The sequence below is a fragment of the Arachis ipaensis genome, chromosome B10 (genome assembly GCF_000816755.2).
Source record: "Arachis ipaensis cultivar K30076 chromosome B10, Araip1.1, whole genome shotgun sequence".
Taxonomy (NCBI): domain Eukaryota; kingdom Viridiplantae; phylum Streptophyta; class Magnoliopsida; order Fabales; family Fabaceae; genus Arachis; species Arachis ipaensis.
This window is the reverse complement of record NC_029794.2, coordinates 133,496,546-133,515,287: the sequence shown is the minus strand read 5'-3', so window position 1 is coordinate 133,515,287 and position 18,742 is coordinate 133,496,546. Positions and strand designations below refer to the sequence as shown.

The following is an 18,742-nucleotide window of genomic DNA, read 5'->3' as shown; positions in this document are numbered from 1 at the left end:
AATCTGTACCTATATTTAAACAGAATAGATTTAGAAACCAAAAGGTAATTACTACCACAACATCATGGTGAAAAAAGTAACCACTAGTCTATCTTGGGAGGAAAAAAAAGTAACTACTATTAATTCCTCGCCACTGTGTACAGGATATCATCCTTTGATACATGTAGCTAATCTGACCTAGTAGGATACTATCACATTGTAGTTGATGCAGATTATTTGAAACAAATTACCTGTTGTAATTCAACAAGCTTCTTCTCAACGTCTCTAGCTGCTTCATGCCGCTCATGAATTTCTGCTAGTGTGTCCATTATCTACATAGAGAACATAGAAGTTTGAGAGGCACAAACTAAAAGAAGGTAAATTCTTAAGATTCATTGTCCTCAGCCTATTTACCAATGACCAAGAAGCAAGGAACATCAACAATGCTCCTTACTCATTCCAGAAACAGGATTTGAAAAAGTGCATATGATGAAAGTTATGGGAGAGTATAAGATATTCACGTTAGAAAGTTGGCTTAAATAAATTTTTGGACTCTAAAATATGCTCTTTTTGGTTTCTGTCCCCGTGGTTCTAATTCAGTAAAATTTAGAAGTAAAATATTTTTGTACTTGCCATCATAGGACTTCAATAAATGATGACATACAACTTAAATTTTTGGTGAAAACTCAGGTGCAGTGGTCTTTTATGTGAAGTTGATAGTTAAGAATCGTTAACATTTAACGGAGCAAACAAACGGCCAAGACAACAATAGATAACTTTTAAATTTTACTGGACCAAAACCAAAACAAAAATAACATATATCTTACTGAGTTAAAAGACTTAAATTAAGACTTAAAAAAGCTAGAAAATTAAATAGGAAAATGAAGAGGAAGAGATGGAGAAAGTATCAGAATGAGACAAACCTGCCCTCTTCCTTGTTCCTGAATTGCCTTCTGGAAGATTTGCTCACTGTCTCCAGTCTCAATTAATCTGTCAATTGTCTGTACATTGTTAAATGATTAGAAGAAAAACTTCTCAAAGGCATACAGTTTCCTATCTCAAAAAAAAAAAGTTTTAGGGGAAAATGAAAATACCTCCTCATCAGTTCTTGTGCTCGTTACTAACAACCATGAAAAACAGGGAATACCAAAAATTTAACTCCACGGCAAAGAAAATCAATGGAATCAAATTGCATGGATTTATATATAAAAAACTAACCTGTAAACACACGTCTCTCAACAACTTCACGGTATTCTTGATGAATGGCTTCTCTAAGGGTCTGCAAAGATTTAAAAAAATTAGATATAACCCAGATTTCATTATATAGAAAAATAAAATTGAGAAAATAAATTCCATATGTTCAAAAATCATAAAACTTGTGGAAATTTTCTAAAAAAAAAAAAAAAGAAAAGAAGTTTCAGGGAAAAATGAAAATACCTCCTCATCAGCTCTTGTGCCCGTTACTAACAACCATGAAAAACAGGGAATACCAAAAATTTAACTCCACGGCAAAGAAAATCAATGGAATCAAATTGCATGGATTTATATATAAAAAACTAACCTGTAAACACACGTCTCTCAACAACTTCACGGTATTCTTGATGAATGGCTTCTCTAAGGGTCTGCAAAGATTTAAAAAAATTAGATATAACCCAGATTTCATTATATAGAAAAATAAAATTGAGAAAATAAATTCCATATGTTCAAAAATCATAAAACTTGTGGTTTAACTTCTATAATTCCCTGATAACTTACATAACAATTAAACAAAATCTCACGAAGAATTATGACATAATATTTTCTTATATGTATTTTACATATAGTATACATCTGCACGAGTTAAACACACTATATGAAAGAACTAAACACAACTCTAAAACAAAAGAGACAAGTTTAGACAAACCAACCTGAAATTCAGCCATCTTGTCCTTCAGTTTCTTTTTCAAGTTACTGCAAAAAAATTTAATACAAAAAATCAGGTGCATATAACATTGGTCAAACATCAAGCAAATAACAATTACAATATAATACTTCTGTGTAATCCTTGTTTGTGATCCAATGTTATAGGTAGATTTCACTGTCTGCAAAGAGAAAATCAGGCAAAGAGAAGCAAGGCTTTTCAATTTTTCCTCATTTCTTTTGGGCCCTCAAATATACTGTTACAAATTGGATTTCTGGAATATAATAGCAACAATGTCAACATCCTTGGAGATTGAAGAATATGATATGCAAGGTTCTTTGTAGATTTGTATACTGAGACATTTTTCACCTTTCAGAATCTAAACAAATTCTACTTATGCAGTGGCAGAACTTGTGACTTCAATATTTGAAAACTTGAGAAAGAAAAGAGAAATAATTGCACTATACTATAATTTGAAATTCAAACCAGTAAGGCATTTATATCACACAATAATAATAATAACTAGAGAGTTGGAAAAGCACTAACATAGTTGTTGCTGTTCGTGATCGGTCAACACCTGATCCTTTTCCACATCCAGGTTTCTGCCTATTTGCCAAATTCTGCAACAGAAAATGGACTAAGTGGTGTTAAGGGAGGAGAAAAGGGACTGTATAACAAGAATCTACGTCTTTATTCAAACTTTAGTGGCTACATTTGGATACTGTCACTGAGATAGAAATACAAAGACAGTGGACACAGAAACTCATCAGGCTGCTGTGACAGACAAAAAAATTGTCCCAGAAAGAAAATTCTTGCATTTTCTTTACTTCTTGAAAAATAGGATCAGGAAATATCCATATCTGTCTCTGTATTTTAGTCTTGGAGACAAAATCCAAATGCAACCTGACAAACATGTATTAGAGATCTCACCTCTTTGTCCAGTTCTTCAATTTTTGTCTTTATGTAATATCCAGTTTTTTTAACTTCATCAACATCTTTCTCCATTCTCTCTTTAATAGCTGCAAAGGATGTGTGGATCGAACAGAATTAATTAGTCTAGTACTTGTGAAGTCAATCTTAAACTTCCAAACACCAATATTCAAATGTATCCTCTGGCTGAAGTTAAAGTGGTATCAAACATCTGCAATCATTGCTTCCATAGCACATCATTTTCTCAACTTATCCAACTTTGATCCCACTGCCTTTAGCAGTTTCATTTTTTTCAACACTTTCTTATGCAGTTCCAACTTTGCGACTGTCCCATTCAACATAGTTGTCCCTTTGCAGTTTCAATGAACTTCATATACACATCCCAACAAATCTAATAAAAAGGTGAAAAGACCACCCTCACTTTACATCATTTTTTAACTGTGTTCCAAAGACTTATCAATCAAACACGCCATTTTAGACATTCCACTACAAGATATATAATTAGTTTTGATAATAAAAGAGTTTCATAATTTTAAATGATAACTTTTTATAATTTATTAGTCTCAAACTATAATATAAATAAAAAGAAAAGTGGATTAATAAGCATTAGCATGCTTATTGTTCATTTATTTATTCAGTATGGAATTTACATTTATGATAATGAAACTAAATTCAATCTTTAGCTCAAAAGAAGCACATGAAATAAAACATGCAAAAGAATTGTATAGGAAGAAACTAAGAAAACAGACCGGAATTATACTAACCCTTCATGGCAGGAGCCTTGGTCACAGATCTTGACTCGTCATGGGCTTCCTGTAAGCAAGTTTTGAGCAAAATGATGAAAAAATTGCAAGCAGTTTTTACTAGATAAAGTACAGAAACAAGCAAGCACAAGTGCACAACACTTAATAGAAAATTTTCCTAAACAAGTCATACATACAGAGTGCTCTACTCTTACCAATTTGAAAATTCTGAAGTTGGAGCAAAAGCAAATTATTTATTCCACTTTCTATTTCGTCAATTAACTTGTTAAAAATCTGACTAAATAGAGCAACAATTCAAGGCTTATTTCAACTGCATTCAAGCTAGAATTTTCTCATTCTTTGTCCTTCATAAATGGTTTTCGAATCGCAACATTTCTTTCTCCTATGTTTCTCCCTCACTCTTGACATGCAAGCTGTCTATCAATTGCAAACAAACACTTTTCACTCTCTGACAACGTCCTTACTTGCTAATTTTAGAGAACTAAAAGTACTTATAAGATGAGATATATGAATTTGGGTGGTTTTTTTATCAATTTTCTTATCAGGAACAACTTTCATGAAGAGAATCAGAAAAAAAAAAAATGAACGAAGTACGTAAAGAATATGGTGTCCTTACAAGAAGAAACAGAAATGTGTCATCCCTATGAGATCAACCCACCTAACAAGGCAGGCCAATCTCTATAATATATCTATCAACAAAACACCTCTAATAAGACCATTTACAGAACTGTATACTAAAGCTAAGAAGTTAAAAAAGAGGAAGAAATCCCTTTAAAAATTCTAGTTTTTTTTCCCTCTCAAGCCAAAGACTTTGAATTCTACAAGAGGAAACTGCTTCAGTCCTTAGGATATACGCCATCTCTCTAATGGTTCTTTTGGTGGCCCTTCCAAGTTCTAACTGTGCTAGTGTACGTCAGGAAGGAGAAATTCAAGAAGAAAAGTATTTATATGGTTGTATAACCCTTAATATCGATATTTTACCTGGATTGACCGCTTCTGTATTTATCATATTTATGTTAAGACACTAGTACAAGTATATCTAATATCTTGGTGTTCATCATAAAAACAACAAAACTGATTCATTATCAATGTAAATTTTTTGTTACAGGTGTGTTTAAGGGTGAGACAGCTTACCTGGAGCCTTCTCAAAAGCATATCCAGCTTAGCATATTGTTTATCGAGCTCTTGAATCTACAAGACAAGGGAGAAATTCCATACATTCCATGAGATGACAAGATGATTGAACATGGATTTAAAGTCATTCTGTAATTTTACAAAATTGAGGGGGGAAAAAAGAAAGAAAAGTTGATTAATGGTGTTCAACATAAGTATAAGGATTAAGAACAAACACCTTTTTGAAGAAAAGATTCAAGCCCAGTTCTCCTGAGTTCATTCCATATGCTCCTAACTCAATGTCTACACCACCACGACCTTGGCCACGTGGGATCTCAAATGATTCCTAAAGAAAAAAGGTCAAGTTAATAAATATAGTTTCACCTTAATGTTGCATATGCCATCTACACGTTCTAATTCCTAAGTAAAATATTCACAGACATTACTGCTATTCTATTAGCTCTTGCTCTGCATAGGATTGAAGAATAAGCTGATCTATGATGCATGTAGAATACAAAGTGTGTAAAATAGAACACTCCAAGCTAAAACGTTACAATAGGAAAAATTTTATAATCTACTCCCTATAGTACCAAAACAAAGAAAGGAAAAAACAATTGAAATTCCTAATTTCACCTTTACAAAAACGTCACAATAGATGCAATATTTTATAAGAATCCCGCTAGGGAGCCAATGGATTATTTGTAGAATGCGTACAATGGATTATTTATTTGACCCAATATGAGTTAAAAAATGAACATCCAAAGTAAAATATAACTAATTTTTCAAACACAATACATCATGTTATCCAAAATAACCATCCAGGTATCGGAATAATAAACATCTGATATCCTACTGAATCGAACATTCCTAAACTCCCATTGTACACATTGTACAGATACTCCATTAGCTCCCTATACTTCCTCATTTTATAAATATCAGTTAGACAACAAATACATCCAAAATCTACAATCCTAATACAAAACCCCCAAACAAAACTGGATCTGGATGAACACAAATTAGACAAGAAATATGAATCAACATTATTACGTGAAAGAGGATTAAATACCGTTAGAAGATCGTTCATTGTGGAAGAAATTAAAGTTGAAGAATGTCAATGGCGGAATGGAACGCAAGGAGAGGAAGAATGGGAGCTGGGAAGGACGACCTGGTTAAGAAAAAACCAGGCCATACGCCAAGTGCAAACCCAGAGCCAGAGGCACGGAGATAAGGAAAATGGTTAGGTTTCTGTTACTTTTATTTCCTTCGTTTCTTCGTTGTCATCATACGGAGTAACAATGCATGCTTTGGAAACGGAATCACCAACCAATGCGGACACACACACAACATGCTTCTGCCACAGATCATCAACTTTCAATCGAGCAAAATAATAAAAAAAAAATAAATTTATCAAAATAGAAAGCCCTACGCCTACACCACATCCATGCATCACTATTACTTTTACGTCCTACCAATTTTTTTTTATCTGTTTTTTTTCATTAATTTTGAATAAAAATTATATTTTTATTATTTTGACTATGTTTGATTTTTTTAGCATTAAAAGATGACATTCTTACGAGTAAAATGACCATTAGATTCTTAAAAATTTTGATTTTAGATTAATTAATTATTAAAAAAATTACAAATTGAATTTTCTGCCATAGTAAATATATGTATATAAATTTTGTTATTTATAATGGTTTCTTGCTTAGATGAGTATGAAAAAATATAATTTTAGACAATAAAATATTATTATTTTTTAAATTTTTATGTAATTTTTATTAACATCTTTTTATTTACAATAATATTATTAAAATAGGTGAAGTTTTATTCTAAAAATTATTATTTACATAAGATCTTTCATAAATAAATACGTCATAACTAACTATACATATAAGTATAACAGTTAAATTTTACATAATAAATAAATAAAAACACATAACATAACGTATTTATCGTAATCTTAAAATATCTAATTGTTACTTTACACATTTTTATTTTATATTTCTATCTTTTACTTTAAACCTGAAACAAATATACATCAAAGTAATATATATTTTTATAATTGATTTTGTGATTAATTTTTAGGATAAAGGATAAAATGTTTCTTTTAAAAATTAAATTCGGACGTGATGAAAACGTTAAAAAAAAGAAGATTTCTAATTTCGTGTCAAGTAAGTGAGGTCCGTAATAGTGACTCACCGCAAAATGACAAAACTCCAGAAACTACGAAGCCACCGTTTGTTTCACTTCTATACTCTGCTCTTAACCTACTTTCTCCTCTCTTCAGGTACCGTATTTCTCTCCGTAATCTCTTGATTTTCACAAATCTGCTTTTCTGTATCTTTGATTTGTCTCCATCTCTGCCTGGATTGTATTCAACTCCCTGATCGCTTTTTTTTTTTTAATTTGGAATTGTGATAGTCTGCTAATGTTATGTTTTCGTGACAGCAGAAATTGAATTATTGAAAATATGTTTTATATCGATAATATATATGCAGTATGTTATGTTTGATTTGGTTCGTGTTTTGCATTGATTTTGGATGGACTAGGGTTCTTCATGTAAATGATCGTTGCAGCTGAATTTTATTTTATTTTGTTTTTTATTTCTTTACTGAATAGTTTATTTCATGAATTGGTTTGGTATGGGGTTGGAAACAGCAATAAAATGTTAAAAGATGAGTTTCTATTAATCATAATTCATCAGCTTTTCACCACAATTTCATCCCCTATGTCAAACTGGACCCAAAGAAGTTTCTGCTGGCTGTCCACAAGTTGTGTGAAATTCTGAGGCTTCGGTTTGAATTAGATTAAAGGAATTGATTTCCAAATCCACTTCAGTAGTGTTAAACTAAAAAATCTTTTGGTACGAGTGGAATAAGGCTACAAAGGCTGGGTTTGGATTCTTATCTATACATAGATAGTGAAAATATCCGTGTTTGTTTCTGTATCCCTGTATTTCCATCTCAAAGACAAAATCTAATGTAGCCATATGAATATATGATGACTGAGATAGCATTTCCAATCCTCCTTACTTTTAATTATTGTTGCAATTTTACTTTTAGTAAACAGTCTCTCTGTAGACATGATACATGACAGAGTACAATGGCGTCGTTTGATTCATGTAGCCGATCCCACCTAGTGGGACAAGGCTTTGTTGTTGTTGTTGTTGCAATTTTACCTTTGATGTTTCTAGACAGTTGCAATTTCATTGTAATTTAGAAACAGTTGGGGTAAAATTGAAATAATTCAAAAACATTAAGTGTAAAAAGTGCACTTATCCCTTATTTCTTTTATTGTCTCAAGTATGACCCTTCCCATAGTGGTTGGCATCCTTTGGAACAGATGCTCTATTTTGGTTATTTTATGTAAATAACTTTTTAAAAAATCTATATTTGACATTCTATTTGAGTTTCCAAACTCTGCTCTCAAAGTTTGTTAATCATTAATCACCCGAAATCATCTGGCTATATTATAGTTTCTTTTCCATTGATGCTTCTTAGTTCCCTCTTCCTTGTATGCTGAGCTGCATTTTTAGTTTTAATTAAATTGAATGTATTTGAATCGGATCCATATTGTTGAAATGATGCACTATATTGGTGGTGAAAGACAAAGTAGCAATTTAAGAAGCATACACAATGACAATGAAGCTGAGTAATATAACAAAACTATAATGATAGATAAAACCAATTTTTTTCATTCATATTTGTGTGTTTTTTGGCATGATAATACCTGTTTGCTATGAGGCTTTTCTGTTCTCACATTAGTATAGAGTTGTTTGAATGTTTTAGATAGTAAATATCAGTGAATTCCTTAGGGGAAGGTGAATTTCATACTTCTTACTTCTTTGATTTTTGGATTGTCAGATTCAGTCAAAAAGATTTTTTACATCATCAGTGTTTATAGGTATGGAAGACAAATCTAAAGTGTCCCTGAAAATCAAGATTGACGATAAAAACCCGGGTGATGTGAAGGAGGACAAGACCGAGGTAGAATTGGAGCTGAAGAACAAATCCAAAGAGAAAAAGGACAAGACGAAGGTAGAACTGGAGCTGAAGAACGAATCGAAAGAGAAAAAGAATGAGGAGGAACTGCAAAAGAAGAAGAAGAAGGAAACGAAAGAAAAAGGTGGTAAAAGTGGCGATGAGAAGGTGAAAGGGAAAGAAAATGATGGCGAGGAAGGTGATGATAAGAAGGAAAAGAAGAGCAAGGCAGGCAAAATAGATCTCAAGGAAAAAAATGAAGACATCGAGGACAAGGATGGTAAGGAGAAGAAGAAAAAGGAAGAGAAGAAGAAAAAGGAAAAGAAGGAGAAGGATGTAGAAAATGAAACAAAGGACAAGGAAAAAGGAGACAAAGGAGATGATGGTAAAGAGAAGATGAAAAAGAAGGATGAGAAGAAGAAAAAGGAAAAGAAGGAGGATGATGTAGAAATTGAAGAGAAGAAAAAGGAGGGAGGAGAATATGGTGATGAGAAGAAAGATAAGAAAGACAAGAAGGAGGAGAAGAAAAACGAAAAGAAGGACAAGAGTGAGAAAATCAAGCTAGAGGAGGACAAAGAAAAAACTAAAGAAGTTGTTGTAGAACAGAAGAAGAAAAAGAAGGAAAAAGAAAAGGAGCATCAGGATGATGAGAAAGGTGAGAAGTCAATAAAAAAGAGAGAGATGAAACCAAAAATTGAGGGAGAAGAGGAAGCAGAACAACAGAAAGATGATGTGAACCAAGTGAAGGAGAAAGAGGAAAAAGAAGAGAAGGTTAAAGGGGGAAAGAAGAGAAAGCCTATTGGAAAGGAAAAGTCCAACGATGTCACCAAGTTGAAACAAAAGCTTGGGAAGATTAATGAGAAGATAGAAACACTCCTACAAAAAAAGGCTGACATTGAAAAACAGATAAAAGAAGCCTTGAATGAAAACGAAGGTAATGCAGACATGGAGAAGGCCAAAGTTTTAGTAGAATAGCAGTTATGTGTATCTATATGCACTCTATACATTGTAAACTATGTATCTTTTGAATGATAACCGACGTGGTTAGCAGCATTTAATGCTTCATACACATGACTTCTCCCAAACCACATTCCATAAGATATAATAGAGGCTGTAAATGGATTAATGGAGACAGCAACCTATGCAACTGATATTTCTGAACCATTTTAGGGACAAAGATAATTCAGACGTAATTGTATCAAGCACGCGAATTGGGATGTTGATCGAGGCAGCGGGAACAGGGGTGGAACCGTGGAAGTGTCTCCCTGCGCCTCTTTTTTGAATGACAATTTTTTTTCCATTCACGTTATTATGGCACGTGTCATAATACATATTATTAGATACGGCTCTAAGGTGTCAGTACTTTTTTAACAATCTGGTCAGCATTTAACTATAAAAAAAAGTAAGTAATCTTTTATTATTAGATGTAATTTTATACCATTAAAAATACTATTGATAGTCAATTGATAATTACAAAATACAAAATTTACTGGCTCTTTAGCACTCCTCTAAATTATAATATAATCATATAATATAATTAGTATCATTAATGGTCTATCTCAATAAGTCATGTCAGTATACTGAAATCACAAAGACTAATGTTATGTATTTTTTGTCAATTTCAAAAAGGTGATTGATGTTATTTGAAATAATTTCGATGTACAACACCAAGTTGTGTGCTGTTATATTTCCTTTTCTTTTCTTTGTTTTTTGTTATTTGTTATATGAAGAGAAATATTGAAACCTAAATTTTTATATATACGTTTTGCAGCGTATAAAAAAAGGACACAATTAACTCTTTTTTTTTTCTAATTTACTCATTTATCACCTGGGCCTAGGTATAACTGTATAAGATTTGGTAGGGCCAAATTATACCATTACAATAAGGGAAATTCTATGGTGCTGATAATAAAAACCATCATGTGATGCTGTCATTAGGTGTTGCATTATAAAGATGCCGTGTGTGTAGAAAATGTGCCTGTTTCACGTTGTTTATCACCGCATTGTGACGGATCCAACTATCCCGTTTTGGTTCTTTGGATGCTAATTAATTAAGTATGCTTTGGTTGTTTTGTAATGAAGGAAAATTGGGCACATAAGGGTCTGAGAGTTGGGACTTGGTGTTAGGTGCACTGGGTAGTTTTCACATAATGCTAATTAATTAGGCGTGACGAAGAAAGGCTGAAGTTGACCAAGAGAAAAAAAAAAGAAAATCCATTGTTAAATGGTGTTTTTTTTTTTGTTGACCAAAAAAAAAATATATTTTGCATAAAAGGACATCAATATTGATCGTTAAAATCCTTTTTGATAATAATATAATATAGAGAAAATTCTACTCCCTTCTCTTAAGAAATACTAAAATGACACTCTTCTCCCTTCTATTTATAAAATGTACATTCTCCTTATTTATAACTTTTAAAAAACATCCACTTTAATTTATTTTAAATTTTTTGTGTTAGCTAATATTAACTTTTATCCACTTTTAAAAAAAAAAATTATATGGGTTATTAATATATTATTTTCAAAATGATCACAAAGAATTACTATACAACATGCTATGGGTTATTAATTTATCACGTCCTTCAGCTTTATTTTTGTTTTATTTATAAATTTTACGGTTAAAATTAATGAATAATTGTAATTATAAATTAGTGATACATTAATCTATCAAAGTTCAACTAGTCCAACCCAAAAAGCATAGTCCAAGCCCAATGACACAATAAAGACTTTATTAATCCTAATTAATAAACATGGCATAAACAAAAAAATGGAACAATCCATCCCTCAATATAGTCGCCCTACAAACACAGTCTCTTTGGTAAGTATACACATGCACGCGTCTCTTTGGTAAGTATACAGATGCACGCGTCACATTCCAACGGCACCATAGACTTACCCTTACAATAATTGGCGTTAATAAATGTTATTAACTGGTTTTTTTTTTTTTTCTAATTTTCTCATTTATCACCTGGGCCTAGGTACAACTGTATAAGATTTGGTAGGGCCAAATTATACCATTACAATAAGGAGAATTATAGTGTACAGATTTTAGTTTACAGATATTCCCATCACATAACTCTTTTTGCAACACGTGTACTATTTTATCTTTATGTTGGGGAAGCAATTTGGCTAGTTTCAGTGACCTAAAAAATTGGTGGCTTGGCTTGCTTAGACACAATAAAAGAGAAGCCATTTATGTTGCATTGGACCTCTTTTTATATATAAGTTGGTCTTTGACTCTCTTAATTTTTTTTTTTAATCCTTAATGAGTCTTGCAAAAAAAATAAAAAAAAAATTTTAAATTTTTAATACCAATAATAAAATTAATTTGCTAAGACAAAACAATATTAATTAGCTAAAATATGAATTTAATTTTAATTGATATAATTATTTTTTATAAAAATTATGGCATATGTACTTTTTAATTGATGAAAAAATTGATAATTAATTCTATATAATATATATTAAAGAGAGTTTTTTCTTGTATAATTTAAAAATGAAAAAAGAGTTACATGACTTTCTTTAATTCATTTATAAACTAATATTTTATGAAAAATTTTTGGGAACTAGTAACTTTTAGTAATTTTGGTCATTATTTAGCCAGTATAAATATTAAATTATTTTAACAAATAAATTTTATTAATTTATGTATGCAAATTCTAAAAATATAGGTGCAAACTGTATTGATTTATGTATGTAAAATTCTAGTAAATATAAATACAAATTATATGCTTTTATGTGTTTGATTTAACAGATTAATAGAAAAAATAGTTAAGTAAATATGTAAATAATTGAAAACATAATGCCAATTTTTAAATATACTTCATAATTGACTAAATAAAATATTATTATTATTAGGTTAAATTATACAGTTGGTCCCTATACTTTTGGTGAAATTGTAAATTGGTCATTACACTTTAAAAGTTTGTAATCGGGTCCCTAAAGATAATTAAAATTTGTAATTTAGTCCCCACCGTTCAAAAAGTGTTTGATTTAACAGAATATTCTCAGAATATTCTTTATTTTGAACATGTGACCTACTGCACATGTTTGAGAACAGGGACCAATTTACAATTTTAGTAAAAGTATGGGGACCAACTGTGTAATTTAATCATTTGGAGTGACCAAAAACTCCCTAGGCTATCTGAACCTACCCGTCCCTCCCCAGCTCTCTCACTCTCACTTTCTCACTTTCTAAAACGACATCCGAACCCCACCGCTCTCTATCTCTCACCTCGGTTTACCGTCGCTACACCGGATCCACCGCATTTGTGCTCACGAGTCGGGTCTCGCCTCCTTTCTCTATCTCGCCTCTCTCATCTGACAACTTTTTCTTCTCTTCCAATTCAAATACTGAACACCGACGATAAATGAAAGAGAACAATTCCAATCCCAAGCATGCTCAAAGCGAACAATTTAATGTCTAAGAAAAAAATAGCAACAAATCAACACAAAAATAGCAACTCAATTTATTAGTGAATTCAGCATGGTGACGGAGGCGAGAAGCACGACGATGGTGAGCCGAGGTGAGAGACAGAGAGTGTTGGGGTTGGGGTGCCATTTTGGAAAGTGAGAAAGTGAGAGTGAGAGAGCTGGGGAGGGGTAGGGTGGATTCAGATAGTCTAGGGAGTTTTTGGTCATTTTCAAATGATTAAATTACACGGTTGGTCCTCATATTTTCACTAAAGTTGCAAACTGGTCCCTATTGCAAATATGTGCAGGTCACATGTTCAAAATAGAAAATATTTTGAGAATATTCTGTTAAATCAAACACTTTTTGAACGGCGAGGACTAAATTACAAATTTTAATTATCTTTAGGGACCCGATTACAAACTTTTAAAGTGTAATGACCAATTTACAATTTCACCAAAAGTATAGGGACCAACTGTATAATTTAACCTAATAATAATAATATTTTATTTAGTCAATTATGAAGTATATTTAAAAATTGGCATTATGTTTTCAATTATTTACATATTTACTTAACTATTTTTTCTATTAATCTGTTAAATACTTTTAAATTCTAATAGTATCTAATTTATATACTTAATACATGTATTAAAATGACTAAAAAATAAAAAAAAATTATAAGAAGAGTCTAATTATGCAATGTTTATATATAAATGGTCTTTGAGTTTGATTGTAGTGAAATTGACTTGATTTTTCTTTTTATTTATAATTAAATGAAATAATTACATGACTGAAAAAATTTGAAATAAAAAATTGGAGAGTTATGTATTTATAATGTACATTATTTTTTATTCTTAGACCAAAAAATACAATTTAACTCTCTTATAATATTTTTTAATCGTATATAAATTAATTAATGGTGGAAGATTGTTTCTAACTAAAAATTAAAGACTCGTTTTTAACAAAAACACTATATATTCATTGTCAAGTTGATATAAAATTAGATTTTTTTTTAAGTTAAAATATTTAATGCTAATTGAATGTGTAAAAGTATTAGAACCTCACTTAATTAAATACTAATCAAATTAACTTATAGATAATGTAAAAATAACCCCACATTTAAAAAAGAATCTTTTTTTCTTGTATTCGAATATTAATGTTGTTATTATTGTTATTGTTGTTATTGAAAGATTAAGTTGTAATAGATAATGTTGTTATTATTTTTAATGACCCAATAAAGATTGATGACCGAATTTTCAATTCAATCAACTAAAGAGTGTGTTTGGTAAACACGTTTAAAGGGAAAAAACATGTTAGAATTTCTTGAAAGCTTCAACTTTTTGTTTGGCTAGTTTTCTTCTCTACAAATGCAGAAGTGATTTTGTTCATAAAACCAAACTTAAATCAAATTTGGTATAGAGTTGCCAAACATAAATCATGTTAACACAAACTTACTTCTACCCAAAATCAATTCTATAAAATCACTTTTATTCAAACTCTAATTTGACAAATTACAATCCAAATACACGCTAAGTCAAACTGGATTTACCAATTCAACTAAAAAGATTATGACCGAATTTTCAATTCAATCAACTAAGCTAAACTGGATTTACCAATTCGACTAACAAAATTAAACTGAGTTTAATAACTATGCTAAAAATAACTTTTACTAATTTTCAGTTTGTTTTAAAACCGTCCTTCGGACCAAAATGCCCATTCTCCTTCTTTCCCAAAATCATGCAGAAGCACCAGCAGAAGCACAAGCAGAAACAGAACAAGAAGTAACAACAACAATTAATCAAACAGAAGCAGAAGCAGCAGCAGGACGACAACAACAACAACAATGAATCATCGATGAATCAACAATGGAATCAAGTAGAAACAGAAGAAGCAGGAGCAAAAACAGAAATAGAACAACAACAACAACAATAACAATAAAACAATATAATCAATCAGAAGCAGAAGTAACCAGAAACAACAATAATAAAGGTAGAAGAAGAAGAAGAAGAAGAAGAAGAAGAAGAAGAAGAAGAAGAAGAAGAAGAAGAAGAGCCACCCAAAACCGCATCAAAGCACCGCAACCCTTTTCTTCTTCTCTCTTGCGCTACCTAGTGCCACCATCACAGCGCGACCTCTTCTCTTCCCTCATCTCACCACCGAAGTCTTCCCCTGTTCTTGCCTCAAACTATAATCCACCGCCATCGAGCACCTCTGCCAAGCCCAGAGGAGCAGCAGCGAGATCCAACCACCGAACGACGACGAGCAATGGCAGCCCTGACATTTGAAAGCGAAACTGCGACTGATTCTGGTGCTGTTGAACGGCGGCGGCGGCAAAGAGCAGCGGCAGCGATGGCGACAGCGAGGACCCTTCCCCCTCTTCTTCCTGAACCCCTCTCCCCCCCACCCTTCCCCCCCTCGCGTAACCCCTTCCCCCTTTCCCCTTTACTTTACGCGTTTTCCTTTTTTATTTTTTTATTAAGGGTAATTTGGTAATAAAAGCAAAAAATTTGAAAAAAAGGACGATTTTAAAACAAACTGAAAACCTTGGGGACCATTTTGTGGCGAAAAAAGGCCAGAGACGAAATAAATTTTTGGCCTCTACGTTAGGAACCGAAATCATACTTAACCCTTAACCCTTTAAAACAAACTTTCAATCTGAAACTGTTTGAATTCAGCAGCAGAAAATTTATGGGACAATTTCATTTTGTCTCATGAATATCAGAAAACAGAACAGAGCAGGGAAGAAAGAAGCTGACACCATCATGTATCCTGGTTCGGTTGCTTTGTGCTATGCAACCTACATCCAGTCTCCACCACAACAGTGGTAGAATTTCCACTATAGTTAAAGAATTACATACACAAATTCCACAGGATTGACACAATCCTTTCACACTCAAGTTCTAACCTAACTTGACTTAGTTATGCTAATACCTAACTCTTCACTCTTAGTGCTCACCCAACTAAGAAAGGGGTACCTCACATGTACAAGATACAAGACATTGGACCAACCTAAAGAAATCTGAAATCACTCTAGGCTTTTCACTCAAGTGTTTCTCTCTGCCTTTTTTCACTCTTAGGCTCTTTCAATAAACTCTCTCATTCAGCCTTTTACCTCAAGAAATTAAAAAAAAGATAAACATTGAAAAAAAATACAATCTATAAAACATGAAAGAGATTAATGCTTCAACAGCCTCTTTGCTATGTGATTAACCAGATTTGCTTGCCTCTGATTTAGTTCCTCATTCTGGCGGAATGCTCCTTTGACTAGGAAGCACTGTCCAAGTTGATGAACTTCTTTAGAGAACTCTTCTCAGAACATAAACTTCAAAATACTGGTTATCTCTCCTTACTTTCTGAAGGATGAAAAATCTTCTTTTGTATCTCCTTGCATGTTACTAAGTTGCTCTCTCCTAGGTCAACCCTCGAGCTGTGTGCTTCACCAACTCAGCCGTTCACTTTCTTCCATTAATCCTCAATTTAGGAACTTTGGTTCTGACCTTCTTTGTTGACCAAAAGCCACATGACAACAAAAATAAATATTTTCAATGGTAAACTCAGATCTTAGCCATTGACACACTACTTGGTCACCAAGACACAAATTTGACCGTAGATATGCAGCAGTGTTGATCAGAGTCCATCTTTCCCATGTATCCCAATTTGGACTGGCAGAGAGTTGGGGAAGAGTAGAGGAAAGCACGATGCATGTAAGAGGAAATAAATTACCTTTAACTTCTGCCTTAGCTTGATTTGGTTTGATTTGGGTGATTAGACCTCTGCCTTTCTTACTTAATCCTTCTCTTTCTTTTTTCTTTGGTGAACAGTTTAAAGGCTAAGCTTTTTCTCTCTTTCTCTGTGTTCTTTCCGAAGTGACACAAGGTGAACGTTGCTTTTGGTGAAAGCAAATTAGAGGGATTTGCTTGAGAGAAGCCAAACCGGGCTTGGATCAGTTCTATTCAAGTTCAGCCCGTTTGATTTCTTTGCCTTGTTTCCTTTGGGCTTCCTTTAGATTGTTAGCCCACCAACAGATTCAGTTTGTTCCTTAATGAGCTGCAGCTTTGTATATTTATTTTGGCCTGCATCACTCAACCAAAATAATCAAAACTAATTAGGTAATTAGTCCAATAATCTATTGTTTGTCATAATCATTTATGTTAGTTAATTTTTTAACTCAACAATTTTATTTAAATTGTAAGAAGAATGATAAATAAATATATTGATGCATTTACGGTTGATTTTGTGACTCTGGAGCTTGTACTTGTTCTCCATGTTATCAATCTTATTCTTATACTGCTATTATGTAGTACATTCCGTTTATTATTTAACTTTGACCTCACAGTAGGATTATATTAAAGCTAAATGAAATTTTTTTGAATTCAAGTAAGACACTTTAAACCTTAAAGACCCAAATAAAATTACACCAAAAAATAGAAAACCAATTTAGTACTTTAATCTTTTTGAATTATATAAGAGAAAGCTCTCTTTGATTATAATATATGAAATTAGTTACTAATTTTTTTCATCAATTAAAAAGCATATATGTCATAATTTTTTAAAAAAATAATTATATCAATTAAAATTTAATCCATATTTTAGCTAATTAATATTTTGTTTTGTCTTAGCTAATTAATATTGTTATTGGTATTAAAACTCTTTCTCTATTTTTGTTGTAGGACTCGTTAAGAAAAAAAAAAAGTTTCAAGGAGTCAAGAACCAATCCATATACAAAGATGGGTCCAACATGAATAATTTCTCTTTCCTTATATCTAACAAGCCGCCAACTTTCTAAACTACCGAAGTTTGCCAAGCTGCTTTCCCAACATAAAAACAAAATACACGTGTTGAAAGAAAAGCAAATATCTGTAAATTTAAATCTGTACCGTAGCGTGACCCTTACAATAATTGGCGTTAATAAATGTTATTTTCACGATGATAACGTTTTTTTATATACTCAGGGACGAATGTGTATATATATATAATTGTGGGGGCAATTGCTCCCACTACAATTTAAAATTTTTTTGAGTAATATATGATAATAATATTTATTTGTCTCCATTAAATTATTGAATTTGATCTTATAATAATTTTTTATTCAATTTTTTGATACTTCATAGTCAATTTAAAAAATTCATATTAGATGTCATTAGAATGATCAATTCTCAATTTAAATTAAATTTGTGTTTTTTTTCTTAGAAATCGACTCGAAAGAGTATTTTTTATCTTTTTTTATATTAGCTTTAATTTTTTTTCATAACAATTGCATTAATTGAGAGAACTTTCTCAACTATGAATCTCAATAAGAATTGGCTTCTAATTGTATGAGAAGTAAATTTTTAAATAAGTATTTACTTATATATATATATATATATATGAATAATACTACACATCCAAATCTTTTTATGAACTAAGTCTAATCAAGTTAAACAATAATACTTGAAATAATGTTAGTGATAACTGATTTTTGTTATCTTAGACTAATTTAGGTGGACTTGGTTAATAAAAGAACATGAATATGTAGCATTATCCTATATAAAAAGACAGATATTTTGATTGTATTGTTAAGAAAAAGATTACTTAATTTTTTTAAAATACGAAACCTAAATAATAAAATTCTAAATTATATGTTATTATTTAAATTACTATTTTAGTGTTTTAATTTGTAAATTAG

General features: G+C 31.6%; 2 protein-coding genes and 1 long non-coding RNA gene across 4 annotated transcripts in view; 2 read left to right on the top strand and 1 right to left on the bottom strand.

Moving 5' to 3' along the window:
• The window catches only part of LOC107621251 (syntaxin-132-like), a 7,200-nt gene extending 1,193 nt beyond the window's left edge, over positions 1-6,007 (bottom strand). The window contains exons 1-11 of the mRNA XM_016323283.2: positions 5,753-6,007; positions 4,925-5,032; positions 4,708-4,764; positions 3,574-3,622; positions 2,810-2,898; positions 2,426-2,499; positions 1,887-1,929; positions 1,541-1,601; positions 1,417-1,442; positions 903-980; positions 231-311 (exon numbers count right to left, since the gene is read on the bottom strand). Of these exons, the coding sequence (XP_016178769.1) occupies positions 231-311; positions 903-980; positions 1,417-1,442; positions 1,541-1,601; positions 1,887-1,929; positions 2,426-2,499; positions 2,810-2,898; positions 3,574-3,622; positions 4,708-4,764; positions 4,925-5,032; positions 5,753-5,770 (684 nt within the window). The 5' untranslated portion in view covers positions 5,771-6,007. The remainder of the gene's footprint in view (positions 1-230; positions 312-902; positions 981-1,416; positions 1,443-1,540; positions 1,602-1,886; positions 1,930-2,425; positions 2,500-2,809; positions 2,899-3,573; positions 3,623-4,707; positions 4,765-4,924; positions 5,033-5,752) is intronic.
• Positions 6,826-9,814, top strand: LOC107623448 (DNA ligase 1). 2 transcript variants are annotated; one of them, XM_016325709.2, is made up of 2 exons: positions 6,826-6,973; positions 8,590-9,814. In XM_016325709.2, the coding sequence occupies exons 1-2, from the start codon at positions 6,892-6,894 to the stop codon at positions 9,639-9,641; spliced, it is 1,134 nt and encodes a 377-aa protein (XP_016181195.1). In that variant the 5' UTR covers positions 6,826-6,891; the 3' UTR covers positions 9,642-9,814. The 2 variants fall into 2 exon arrangements, with proteins under 2 accessions (XP_016181195.1, XP_016181196.1); XM_016325710.2 differs by having other exon boundaries at positions 6,860-6,973; positions 8,550-9,814.
• Positions 10,187-18,742, top strand: part of LOC110268515 — a 12,220-nt gene continuing 3,664 nt past the window's right edge. Inside the window, exon 1 of the long non-coding RNA XR_002356542.1 lies at positions 10,187-10,295. This is a non-coding gene — a long non-coding RNA (uncharacterized LOC110268515). The remainder of the gene's footprint in view (positions 10,296-18,742) is intronic.